Source organism: Centroberyx gerrardi, chromosome 10 (assembly GCF_048128805.1).
Source record: "Centroberyx gerrardi isolate f3 chromosome 10, fCenGer3.hap1.cur.20231027, whole genome shotgun sequence".
In the NCBI taxonomy this organism is placed as follows: domain Eukaryota; kingdom Metazoa; phylum Chordata; class Actinopteri; order Beryciformes; family Berycidae; genus Centroberyx; species Centroberyx gerrardi.
The window spans coordinates 3,601,366-3,614,589 of NC_136006.1; the positions used below are offsets into that span (position 1 = coordinate 3,601,366).

The following is a 13,224-nucleotide window of genomic DNA, read 5'->3' on the forward strand; positions in this document are numbered from 1 at the left end:
AAAAATAGACCATGATCCCATATCATCTCTCTTTTTCTCTCGGATTCTCCCTCTTTCTCTTTCTCTCTCTCTCTCTCTCTCTCACACACACACACACACACACACACACACACACACACACACACAGTATAGCCACACATTTCTTTTCACTCTACGCACACACACATTTTCTCTGGTTCTTTCTCCCTTCCTCTCTTTATCTCTCTCTCTCTCTCTCTCTGTCCTCTTGCTGTTCAGACTATCCCTCGCTCGTCCCTCGGTCAACAATACCTCCCTCCTCCTCTTCCTCCTCTTCCTCTCCTCCGTCTCTCTGGAGTTTCATGTTTGCCTCCTTGTATTTCATTTAACAGCCTCCATCTCCCAGATGAGAATGAGGGAATAGGAGTGGAGGTTTGGAGGCAAAAGGAGAGAATATAGAGGCTTTTCAGTTGATGTAACCCCCCTCTGGCGGCCATATTGGAGGTCCTCAGCTCTGTGAACAGCTGACTGTGTTTCTAAACGTCTCAGCAGAATTATTATCTGACTGAACTGATCATTTCATCACTGATCCATCTGATTGATTTAGTGTTTAGATAATGTCAGCTTGTTAGCTAGCTAACCATAGTATCCGGTCAGCTAACATCACTGTCTTGTTGTTAACACATCTGATTAGCACACTAGCTAACGTAGCTAGCAGCAGCTAGCGTTAGCATGTTCACATTAACATCAGCGTGTTTGCTGGCTAGTTAGCTAGCTAACAGTTCAGGTTAAAGTCGAGATGAAACGGCATTTCGAGAGTATCTAACTTCCGTATCGTGACGTATTTCCGAGTGAAACAGGAAAGACAGGCGGGACGTAACGTTGGGAGGAATTTGATTTGAACGTTGAAAAGTGGGCGTGTCATAACACCCGAAGACACACCGAAGTACCGTGCTGCTGCTAGCTAGCTAACTAATGAATCTTAGCCTCTTAGCTCTGTGCGCTAAAAGTTGAAGATTGATTGATGGGTGGATGTCATGATATTATTGGTTGAAATTAGTTACGGGCATGCTTACGTAAGCACACGGCATATTTTGTTTTACAGGAAGAAAACATGATTGAATTTTGATATAAGAATACAATGAAATTGATTTTTGGTTTTTTTTTTGGCATATATTGTTAAATAGGTGCACAATATGACCGAGGATGTGATCTAAAAGGATTAAAAAGGCATTTTTCATTTCATCTCGTCTTTAACTGAGCTGACTCTTCTCAAGCTACAACTCAGAGTGTTTTGGAGTAGAGACTAGGGCTAAAGACAAGACAGTTTACTGTGTCACAGTAACCAAATCCACCTTATCACACTATTCACTTTTACTGAGAACGTTACTGAATGGATCTACAGCCACACCACAACAAGCTGACTCAGCTGCTCTCTGTTTCTAGCTGCTTGGTGCAGATTTAGACTTTATTAACTAACACACAATTCTCCATGATGTTCCTCCATGATGGATCCAGATGTGGTTGATGGGAGATTTGTGAAGCAGCTGCTAACGCCCAGGAGAATAAAATATCTGTTTTGAAGCCTGCTGCACTCCATCGAGGGCAGGAGACGGTGTTACCTGCGCACAAGACAGACGTCATACTGTCGTTTTGGTTCATCTTTCACCTGTTTCGCTTCCTCATTTTCATTTCTTGCGTGCGCACGATTTCAGAAATATCAAGTTCCCACAAATTCATAACATGTGCAGACGTGTTTTAAAGCGTGCGTTGGACTCAGCTCCTTCAGCAAGTTTCAACCAGAGTTCACTCACTTGCCATAATTACTTTAATTTACTTGATTACATTGATTCATTTAATTAGCCTGATATTTTTGTATAATTTATTGACTAATTTGTTGACAGAATTTTACTTCAGGTAAAAAACTGACAGGAATGAGTTATGAAGGCATTAACTGCTGACACATAACGTGTTATTTTTAGTAAGGAACAACTGACAGCTGACAGATTGAGTCACTGAGCTTTACCATCGTCAGTATGCAAGTTTCACCAAGTCTCAGATAAGGGTTTGGTCTATTACTCTCTCTCTACTTATTACTGTACGTTATTCGCATGCTTTTTCTGCAACTCAAGCGTCGTGCATACACAATAATATGTCATGTGCACGATAATCCTTCTTTACCATGAAATACGACAACCACTTCTGGGAGAAGGGGGAATAAACAGAGTGAGGAGAGGAGGAGGAGGAACAGGAGAGACGGAGAGACATAAAATAAAATGCCACAAGGGAAGGAAACTAGAAACAAGACAGGGAAAACGAAATGGAGCAAAGGAGATTAACAGTAAGGAGGAACGGGAGAAAGAAGGCAAAAGAGATGGGAGGGAGATTAACAGAAAGGGGGAAGGCAGAGAGAAAGGAGGAGGAAGAGGAGGAGGAAGAGGAGGAGGAAGAGTGGAGCGCAGGAGAGATTTATGGCTGTTAGGTTTGGTGAAGGCAGGATTACTTCTTTTTACGACCTGCAGTCTCCTGTTCCTACAGAGGAGAGGACCGACTCTCACTGCAGAATACACTCCTGTTTGTTTTTACAGCTGCTCCCCCCCCCCCTTTACAGTCCCCACTGTGTGTGTGTGTGTGTGTGTGTGTGTGTGTGTGTGTGTGTGTGTCTGAGAGCGAGAGTGAGAGAGTGTTAGTGTAATTGAGTTTCCTGATATTCTTCAATATACAGTATACCTCCTGTTCTGTACTCAGATTGTGTGTGTGTGTTTTGAACACCAACAAAGATGACCTACTAAAGTTGACCTGGTTGTGTGTGTGTGTGTGTGTGTGTGTGTGTTTATAAACCATGCATCGCTGAGTGTGAATATATATCTATATATCTATACATGCAGACATACTGTCAAAGGTTTAAAAAAAAAAAGCATTTTAAGCATAAATATATCATTATGAATTGATACCTTGGTGTAATGACTGTAAACCAGTCCATGTTGGAGACGATTGTTCGCCTCTATCTCACACCAGTAGTATTGTTAGTTCTAGTGTTTCTCCACATTAAGACTACATTTCCCATAAGCCCTGTTGCTTCCTCCCCCTCCCTGAAGAGGATCAACATGTTGGAAGTGATTTCTCCATCTTCCTTTCCCTCCTTCCACCATCTGCTGCCAGAAACTCTTTCAGCTTTAGCTCCGTTTGCTCTGGAAGAACAGAACCTCTTCCTGTTTTGTGCCGTAAAGCGATCCAGCAGATTTCCCTCCAGATCCACCAGGTGGAGAAACTATGGAGGATGCAGAGTAGTGGCTGGTAGAGGCTGATGATGGTCTGGTTTGTTTACAGTAATTATACTAATGTCTCAAAATTAAAGTGGTGATGATTTATTGATGGTAAAATGCTTCATGTAGCAGCTTTAACTGATGGTCTCTAACTGGCGGAATGATGGACTGTGTGTGTGTGTGTGTGTGTGTGTGTGTGTGTGTGTGTGTGAGTGTGTGTGTGTGTACATGCTCACACTCCTCTCATCATCCGTCCCTGTCTCCTGCAGCTGGTGATGGAGTTCTGTGGAGCCGGATCCATCACAGACCTGGTGAAGAACACCAAAGGAAACACGCTGAAGGAGGACTGGATCGCCTACATCTCCCGAGAAATCCTCCGGGTCAGTCCCCCATTTTCACCACCACACAGTCTGCCCGCTGAGGCATGATGGGATGTGTAGTTTCAGAATCTGAATCTGACTTTTATCCGCCAAGAACAATGGGTGCACAAAGAAGAGGTTACTAGTTTTATTCAGAAAGTGTTTGAGGGTTTTTTTTTGCAACAAATGTGCAGTAAATAGTCATAACTGCATACGATATAAATATTTGTGGGGCATTTTTCAAGGTTCATCACTGGACTGTCAAGTCATTGCGATGCATAATAATATCTTGTGTATTTTTTCTTCATCTCTACAGGGATTGGCTCACCTGCATGCCCATCATGTCATCCACCGCGACATCAAGGGACAAAACGTTCTGCTGACTGAGAACGCCGAGGTCAAACTCGGTAAACTTCAGTTTGACTGAATTCATTTTTTCCAGAGCCAGTCCTCGCTCTCTCTCTCTCTCTCGTAATGTTTCACATCATTTTACAGTTGTCAGCTTGCATAAAATTCTGAGGGGGGTCTGGCTGCAGACCTCCGCTGTCAGGCCAGCTCCACGCTCAGGTCTCTTCTTCGTTAGTTATTTTGAACTCCCAGTTCCCTCTCAAGCTGAAGTTCTGTGAAAATCGCCACATTTCCCAAAGGCTTGTCGCCGAAGCGCATTTTCTTTTCAAAATAAAAGCCCCGCGAGGCTGCCACAAAAAACATTTTGATTGTGAGTGGTAAAATCTCCCTAATTAGTGATTTAGCAAAATGTTTAAGGTGACAACGCAGGCTATTTCATGACTGTCTTATGATTTGGGGATAGTGCTAACCAGGAGAGATGAAATATCAGAACAATAGAAGTTGCAGGAGATATCTCATCCTTCCCCTCCGTTTCTAGCTGATGTTTTCATAAAAATTTTTTACTGCTTGTTTTCATTCATTCATGCATATACGCTTAATTATTCACACGTACAAAAAAAAAATGCAAAAACAGCCCATTAATCACATAATTTCAAACAAAAACATTGATTAACCGACCTACAACAACGTCGGATTGAGCCATTAAAATTAGCCGACAGAAAAAGATAGTAGTGGCTCTGTCCTGACAGCGGAGGTAAATTAAAAAATTAAAGGCAATTAAAAAAAACGACGATGAAGAAGAACGTTGGGCTGCGTCATTAGAATGAGAGAAGAAGAGCGTGGAGCTGGCCTGACTCCTTGGCCTGACAGTGGAGGTCTGCAGCCGGACCCTTTTGTAAAATTCACACTCAGAAACATAAATCCTTTTAACATTTATTTGCGCACACATTAAGTTTGCCATAGTACATTTTCTTCCTAGAAAATAATGCTCCAGATGACGTTAGATAATCATGTCCCATTTAATACTTTCTGTAGTTTTAGTTCCCCTTTCAAAATTATTAATAGCTTTTTGATAGAAAAAATAGTAAAACATAGTTTAGTAGTATAATTACGGAATTTTAACCGCTATTAATGTTCCTTTTAGGTTATTTTACTAGAGGGCCTGTTGACTAGAAGGTTGCATAATCTCTCACTCAGATTATATTCTCTAACATAATCTGGTTCCTTTCAATCACTTGTGGAAGACAAAGAGTTATGATTATAATCAATGTTTTTCCCACTTTGTAAACTCCACCATCCAGTTGGTGTCATCATGGTTTAGGTTCATAATCTCACCTTTCTCCTTCAAACATCTCTCTGAATAGTCCAACAGTCAGATTACTTTTGTGTTGTAATCCCATTACTTCCCAATCGTGAATCCCCTCCCTGGCCACAGTGAAGTACTTTGGTATTCATCTGAAAGGAGGAGACACTGAGGCTTTAAGATCGGGATGAACTGGGTTTTTCTGAGTCAGGTCTTTGTCTTGTAACTCCGCGGCTTCTTAACCTTTAAACTGCGAGTCAGGACCCGGGTGTGATGGTGCGGACGTGAAAAGAGCACGAGTACATTTTTAATTAGCATGGGTCCCAGGGCAGGAGACTAAAAATTTCTGAAATTTAAAAGACTCCTCATACAGGGCCTCTGGATTCACACAGGCTGGGAACTGTGTTAACAAGGTTCCCATATTCTTTAGTTACAACTTAAAACGTATTAAAGCATCAGAACAAATTGGATGAAGTGTTAGCTGTGTATTGTCCATACTAAAACAAAATATAATGCATCAAGTTTACATCATCCTAGGTAAAGTTTACATGAAGTTTACAATACTATTCCACTCCTAACATTAAGATTACATTGCTGCATCTAACAGCAGGATTATTTTGTGTATATTTTGTTTCCTTTGTCCAAATGTGTAGGAAGTGACTCTGGAAAGTCTTTGTCACCTATTGTCCAGTTCCCTACAGGCTGCACTGTCATGTCATAACAGTCTGTGCCACACTTATTTTCAGGAACCTTGTATGTACATATACAAGGTTCCTAAAATTGTATTCTGCTGACCTTTAAATTCTTTTTAATCTTTATGTTTTTGTACTTTGTCTTGTCCATGTGTCCAAATGTGCTCTTTTATGGATTGTTTCTATGTTTCAGTATACTTTACTGCAAGCATGAATTAATAAAGTCAAAGTCTAAAGTCTGAAACTGTTTTGTTCAAAGGCCACAGTGGCTTGGAAATTCCTAAATTCACCGGCCAATTTGAGTATTTTACTGTTTAACTACATTTTTGTGAACAGAGTGGTGGAGAAGACACAGGCACCAAAAGTCCCACCTCGGTCCAAATATTTAAACACTATTACACTCCTACAGTGTTCCTCTTCTAGCCATGTGGGTTACGGAAATGTTTTTTGTAGATGAAACTGGTTTGAGCGAGCAGTAACTGGTTTTAACCTCCTGGTTTCCAGTTGACTTTGGAGTGAGCGCCCAGCTGGACCGGACGGTGGGCCGGAGGAACACCTTCATCGGGACGCCATATTGGATGGCTCCGGAGGTCATCGCCTGTGACGAAAACCCAGATGCTACCTACGACTACAGGGTAACAACAGAGGCTGCGTCTGTTTCTTACACATGCGTATCCAAAAAAACACACAATTATTGTCATTAAAGCAGTGGTGTTCACAGGATGATTTTGAGATGGAGTATTAACAATGTGTTTCTAATATACAACTTAACTATCATGTTTTTCAGTGTTTGTGATAAAAGTCATTTTCATGACATACTAAATATTTGAAACCTCTAGGGATCTGTTGATAATTAATCAAGTAATTAATCAAGCAATATACAAAGTACCAGAAACCATGTTTTGTTCATCATTATGCAAATCTGCGATTGCTGGCATCGCTTCATTTTTGGGGATTGTGATGCTGAAAAGGTTGAGAACGGAGAAACAGAGAATTAATGGAGTTAACGGAGAAACTGCCACCTTATAGATATATGACATATTTCTGCTTCCCTGTAGGGACATACAGTATAAGTGACAGAAACATGCACACACACACATACAGACTGTACATACTGCTCTGCCTCCATCTGACTCGTCTTATCTTCTGTTGTTCAGAGTGACCTGTGGTCTTGTGGAATCACCGCCATAGAGATGGCTGAGGGCGCGCCGCGTAAGTACAAGCACTTAACTTTGCTATTTTACCGATTAATTCCTATTCCCTACAATCAACGCTAACAGGAAAACATTCAACAGTTCCATCTGAAAAGTTGGAACATGGATCTGTGCTCGTTTGGTTCTGTCTGATCTGTGTTTTGCCGTCTCTTTTTTTTGTCTCCAGCGCTGTGTGACATGCATCCGATGAGAGCCCTCTTCCTCATTCCCAGAAACCCTCCTCCTCGACTCAAGTCCAAAAAATGGTGAGCTGACTTTCGCCTCCTGTCTGATCTCTTCCTCATACCTCGGCCTCATTATATTACTGTCAACAGTCATGCTGGAATTATCTGTTGCACTTAACAGATGCACAGGATCTGTTGTAACTATCCATCATAGCATCCCCACACTGCACTACTACTGCACTCTTGCTCGAATTGCTTGTTTGGTTTTACAGTAAACTGTTCTGCTGTGTAGAGTTGTCTGTGGTTTAATGCAAGATTGACGCAGGATAAATGCATGAATCATTGCCACTGTAACTACCATCCTTCTACTAAGTTTTTTTTTCACTAAATGGGAATATGAGTTCACTTCATTTAGCACAGAGTAGTCGTACCCAGCCATTAAATAAATGGTTGTCACCATCAATCTCCACAATAGTAGGCTAATGGGGCAACTGTTTAATCCTCATCTCTTTGCTACAACCTCAGTTCTTGTGGAACAAAAGTAAAGCTATGCAGTCTCATTGAATCAGGCTTTTTTTTGTTTTTGTGATGCAGAACCGGCCCATCTCTATTAACTTTCAGAGAGAGACTTGGTCACTTCATTTAACTTTCTGAACAGAGAGTTTTCAGAGTGTTTGATTGACCTTTTCCAGGCATTACTGGCAGCATCAAGCACACACTAACATGTAATAACTATGTTTGGATAAATGATTGATGATTTAATTCCACATGGTTAGGCCAGAAATGTCATGCAGCCATAAGAACAATCTGTTAAACACAGCGCTGTATTACTGTAACTGTTTGTATTTGCTGTGCACTTTTTGTCAGTAGAAAGTCCAGCTAAAACGCATCATTTCAGTCGTGATCGGATTGATGATCGGCTGATCACGCTGTTCTAAAATCTGTCATTGGAATCAGAATTACAGATTACCAGAAAACCTGATCGGTGCATTCCTATTCCAGAATATTTAATATAACTTGCCATTAGGTACAGTATAAACTTGTATCCATAGAGCTTAAGTTATTAGAGGCCACAGTGGGAATCAAACCCCTAACCCTGACAGCGCCCCGTAATCAAACTCATCCGTCCTGTCTTTCCCCTGCAGGTCTAAGAAGTTCTTCAGCTTCATTGAGGGCTGCCTGGTGAAGAACTACACCCAGCGCCCCCCCACTGAGCAGCTGCTGAAACACCCCTTCATCCGGGACCAGCCCAACGAGAGGCAGGTCCGCATCCAGCTCAAAGACCACATCGACCGGACCAAGAAGAAGAGGGGCGAGAAGGGTGAGTCCGCATGGGAGAGCTGCTGGTGCGGTGCGGTGTGTTTATCGCTGCGGTTGAACAGAAAAACTTACCTCATCTTATTTTGAAATAGTCAAACCTGAGCTTTGGAATGATATAATGGGTTTTGAAAGGGGTTCATAAGCCCAAAGATCATAAAAAAAACCCAAAATAAACGGTAATTTCTCAGTTCAAGTAAAAACGTGGATATCAACAAGTCATTTTTAGGTTAACCACTGCATATTTTTGAAATGATACAATGGGTTTTGAAAGTCTAAATGTCATAATATTTTCTGAAGACTTGGAGGACCATGTAATCTTTCAATTCAAGTAAAAATCTTGACGCCTACATTGGATTTACCAGGTTTTTACCTGACAGCAGTACTGTGTTGGTTAAAGACAGTTGTTTCACTGTAGTGTGGTGAGCGAGCAGCTGCTAATTAAACATGGCGGACCTCAAAGGGATTTGCTGTAGCTTAATGGATGTCCACAGTGGGAAATATTCAAACAAGGGATGCAGAGGAGGAAAAACCATTTTGCTTTACACCTTCACCAAAATTTGTGGATAATTAAAAGGATGTATGACATATTTTCTGCTAACAAAGGCGGTACAAACCTTCACCATTCCTTAAATTATTTACTTCTGTTCGTGAGACTGTGAAATATTTCAAGATTTACCAGTCAAATCTCAAATTTTCTCAAAGAGGCCCAGAAGGAATTGAGGCCTCAAGGCTTGGCAAGGAGGGAAGCTAACTTTTTTGTCTGTGTTTGTGTATATTCTCAAATTTATTAGCCACTTTATTTTACCAGCCACTTTGACTTTCTTGTTACTTATCACTTATTTTTCCGTCATATCTCCAGATGAGACAGAGTATGAATACAGTGGCAGTGAAGAAGAGGAGGAGGAAACACCTGAGCAAGAAGGAGAGCCAAGGTAATATTATAATGTAGTATTATAATGCATTTATACATAACACTATTACAATATGAAATAATACAAGCTAGATTCTTGTTGTCTCTGCAGTCCAACTAGTCTGCTGTATGTCTGGTCAGACTGTTGGGTAATCACAAACTAGCTTAAGTGCCATGCATTCACACAAATTGATATTCTTTAACAAGCAAGTGCAGTTACGCTCTTTTTGCACCAAATTTAAGCTAGGATTTTCTGTTTATTCTTTAGATGTTCCCTGCTCAACAAGAGCTTTCCAATGATATATTATAGTCATCTTTGGCCAAAATGTCAATGCCCCTTCCGCACCAAACCCAAATTATCCTCATACCGGGAAATCAGACTTAATTTAATTTGTGTCCTGAGCTGATTAACGTTGAAGTACCTCTTGATGAAACTCCATGCTAGCCCGCATACCCGCTAACACCTCTCCGCTCCCTCCTCCAAACAGCTCCATAGTGAACGTGCCGGGCGAGTCGACCCTTCGCCGCGACTTCATCCGGCTGCAGCAGGAGAACAAGGAGCGCTCGGAGGCGCTGCGGCGCCAGCAGCTCCTGCAGGAGCAGCAGCTCAGAGAGCAGGAGGAGTACAAGCGCCAACTACTGGCCGAGAGGCAGAAACGCATCGAGCAGCAGAAGGAGCAGAGGAGGCGGCTGGAGGAGGTGAGGACATCGGGATCACTGAACCTCAGCCGAAAGAGTCCACATTAGATCTTGTAGTTTTTATCACTATAATGGAGAGCGAAGAGCAAGTGAAAATAGCGGGCTATCAGGTGATGTAGCACACCTTCTGGCAGCCATATTGGAGGTCTTCAGCTCTTGGCTATGAACATGACTTCTCAACAGAATTGAATAGGCATAGGCTCATTTCTGATCTTTTTTGATTGGAAACTGATAATTTCACCAATGATATAACTGATCGATTTTGTGTCCGCTTGCTAGCTAACCATAGTATCTGGTCACATCTGATTAGCACACTAGCTAACGCATCTAGTAGCAGCTAGCGTTAGCATGTCAACATAAATGTCTCTTCTCAAGCTACAACTCAGAGTGTTTTGGAGTAGAGACTAGGGCTAAAGACAAGACAGTCTTGTTGTTATATGCGTAGACATTATTTGTGTACTGTCAATTCTCCACCTCCATGATGGCGCTAGCTGTGGCTGCTTGTAGAGCTGACAAAACTTAAAGGTCTCTATTGCCAGAAATCAGGACCAATGATTCCTCATCTTGAGTCTACATACACTCACTCATGTACACATACACACTGGTATACTTCTGGTGTGTGTGTTTATATGCATCCGCTTGTATTCTACCTTGTCAGTAACTTTGGAATAACACTGCTTCGCCGCAACCTAAAATTACATATCCATATTGTTCATGAGTAAACATGTTTATTCCTTCAAATGTCAAACATCACACGGTTCCCTATCATTACTGTTCTGGTGTGTGATGTTGACAGCAGCAGCAGTGATTAGTGTGGTGCTGCAGGGATCTGGCTCTGGACCCCCGGGGCTGCTTTCCTCTAATCGGCCTTTATCTCTCAGAGCCCGGCCTATCTGGTCCGTCTCCATTACAGCAGCCTCCTCCATTAGCCAGCTGGGTTACAGCAGCGTGTGTTCAAAGCCTGGGTCGTGAACTAATGGTAGTTCACGGGATGATCAAAATGGGGACCCAAACTTTCCCTTAAACACATACGCTTTCGACCACAATCCCTGTTTCGTTAAGGTTTTGTCCCAGGGATCCTCAGCTAAGAAGGTCTTTGTTGTACCGATAACGGTGGGGAGAGTGAAACCTCTGATCAGAAGAGTCATTCTCTGTTCATGATAACTTATAGTGAATTAAATGTTATTGAAATTGAACCATATGTAGCTGGGGACCCCTAGAGCCTCCTCAAAGACCCCATAAGATCCCCAGACCCCAGTTTGGTTTGATTGTGAAGCCATGGTGCGCTGATGACGGTTTCCAGTCAGCTGTTTCTATACGTCACTGCTGCTTCGGGGTTACAGCCCCACACACACACCACAACGGGATCAAACGCACCCCAGAGGCCGTGAACATATTGTTCAATCACAAAATGCTTTGCAAGCTTTTTTAAAATATTATTTTTCTGGGTTTTTGCCCTTCTTATGATTTTTTTTTTTACAGTAGAGATAGACAGTAAAGATTAGGAGAGAGAGAGGGGAATTACATGAGACAAAGGTCCCAGGCCGTACCCAAACCCAGGACATCGCGGTCACATGGCATCCGCCCCAGACCACTAATCCACCAGGACGCCCCCAACGGTGCGAGCTTTGAACGTGGCCCAGCTTTCTCTGGACCCACTCAAGTTTCACTTGGTCACTTTTGGTGAATCTACGGCGTCTCAATTAGGAAGGATGGGACGGTCTTCTCTGCAGCCCCAATTTGTGATTTAGCCGGATATGTATGAGGATAAGTTGTATTTTTACATTAAAGTCCTGCCTTCTGCAGCTTAAGGTTATTGGCTATTGCAATGAGCCGTAGCTTCTGTGTAATGAAGGCTGGATTAAAGACTTTTGTCTAGGAGGTTAGTGGTCTAGAAACAAGATTTTTGCTTGATAAACCTAGACGGTAGACTGCAAAATCAATTTAAGCCCGCAATGCAAAAAAAAAAGTAAAATTAATTGGCGTCCCCAGAGGAAACGTTTGAAAATCCCTGCTGTAATTAGCCGTTATCTCAGTGAGCTGTGGTCTTTTTCTATTAGTGTCTCTGGAAGCTGCATTTACTCTCCGTTTCTCTTGGATGGGAAGAGAGAGAGAGAGAAAGTAGAACTAGAGATTGGTGAGAGAGGGAAATTAAGGGAGATGGAGAGTCAGAAACAGATGAATATAGAGTCAGACAGAGAGGTAGACAGAACTGATTTCTCTGGGAGGGAGGGAAGGAGACTTAAAGAGAAAGAGAAGACCAAAAATAGATGAGGAGAAAATGTTAGCTGGAACTAAAGGGATGGAGGAATAGGACTGGGAATAAGAGAGAGAGAGAGAGGTAGATGTAGCTAAATACTGTATAGGAGGGAGTCAAAGTGAATAAGAAAGAGAGAGAGGATGTTAAAGAGATGAAGAGAGAGGTAGATGGAGAAAAAGACGGATGTAGAATGAGGCAGAGAAAGAGAATAATGCTGTTTGTTTTCAGTTTGCAGACAACAGCTGGCTCGCCAACTCTCAGTAAGCAGGGAGGACATTGCTCAGGGCCTACAGGCTGCAGTTCAAGTGCTTTTTTTACAGAATAAAAAAAACAGAATACAATAGTAAAACAAACATGCAATAGTATAAATTAAAAGAGAAGCAAAGGCAACACCAATGGATGAATTAAAACTATAGGCAAAGTAAATAGTAATAAAATGGTACAAGAATCACAAAAAGGCTGAGGATGAGATGATGAGACACCTGCACATTTCCCACATTCAAAAGATGCATTTAAATTGAATATGTTTGAGCACGTCAGCAGGCTCATGAATAGATGTTGAATAACTTCTGCACGCCTCGAAGGCACATGGCGAGAAAACAAAATCGCAGCGTTTTCCCACAACATTCGCAGCCCGAGGCGCCCTCGTGATTCATGACAGTGCTTGTAGATCAAATATACTTTACAAGCACAAGGGGATCGGATCCCGTGAGCCGAGTTGAACTCGGGCC

At 42.1% G+C, this 13,224-nt stretch overlaps 1 protein-coding gene across 1 annotated transcript in view; it reads left to right on the top strand.

The window, feature by feature from the left end:
- Window positions 1–13,224, top strand: part of LOC139915070 (mitogen-activated protein kinase kinase kinase kinase 4) — a 124,878-nt gene that overhangs the window by 71,284 nt on the left and 40,370 nt on the right. Inside the window, exons 5-12 of the mRNA XM_071903561.2 lie at window positions 3,494–3,604; window positions 3,900–3,990; window positions 6,431–6,561; window positions 7,084–7,138; window positions 7,307–7,385; window positions 8,450–8,625; window positions 9,484–9,556; window positions 10,023–10,233. Of these exons, the coding sequence (XP_071759662.2) occupies window positions 3,494–3,604; window positions 3,900–3,990; window positions 6,431–6,561; window positions 7,084–7,138; window positions 7,307–7,385; window positions 8,450–8,625; window positions 9,484–9,556; window positions 10,023–10,233 (927 nt within the window). The remainder of the gene's footprint in view (window positions 1–3,493; window positions 3,605–3,899; window positions 3,991–6,430; window positions 6,562–7,083; window positions 7,139–7,306; window positions 7,386–8,449; window positions 8,626–9,483; window positions 9,557–10,022; window positions 10,234–13,224) is intronic.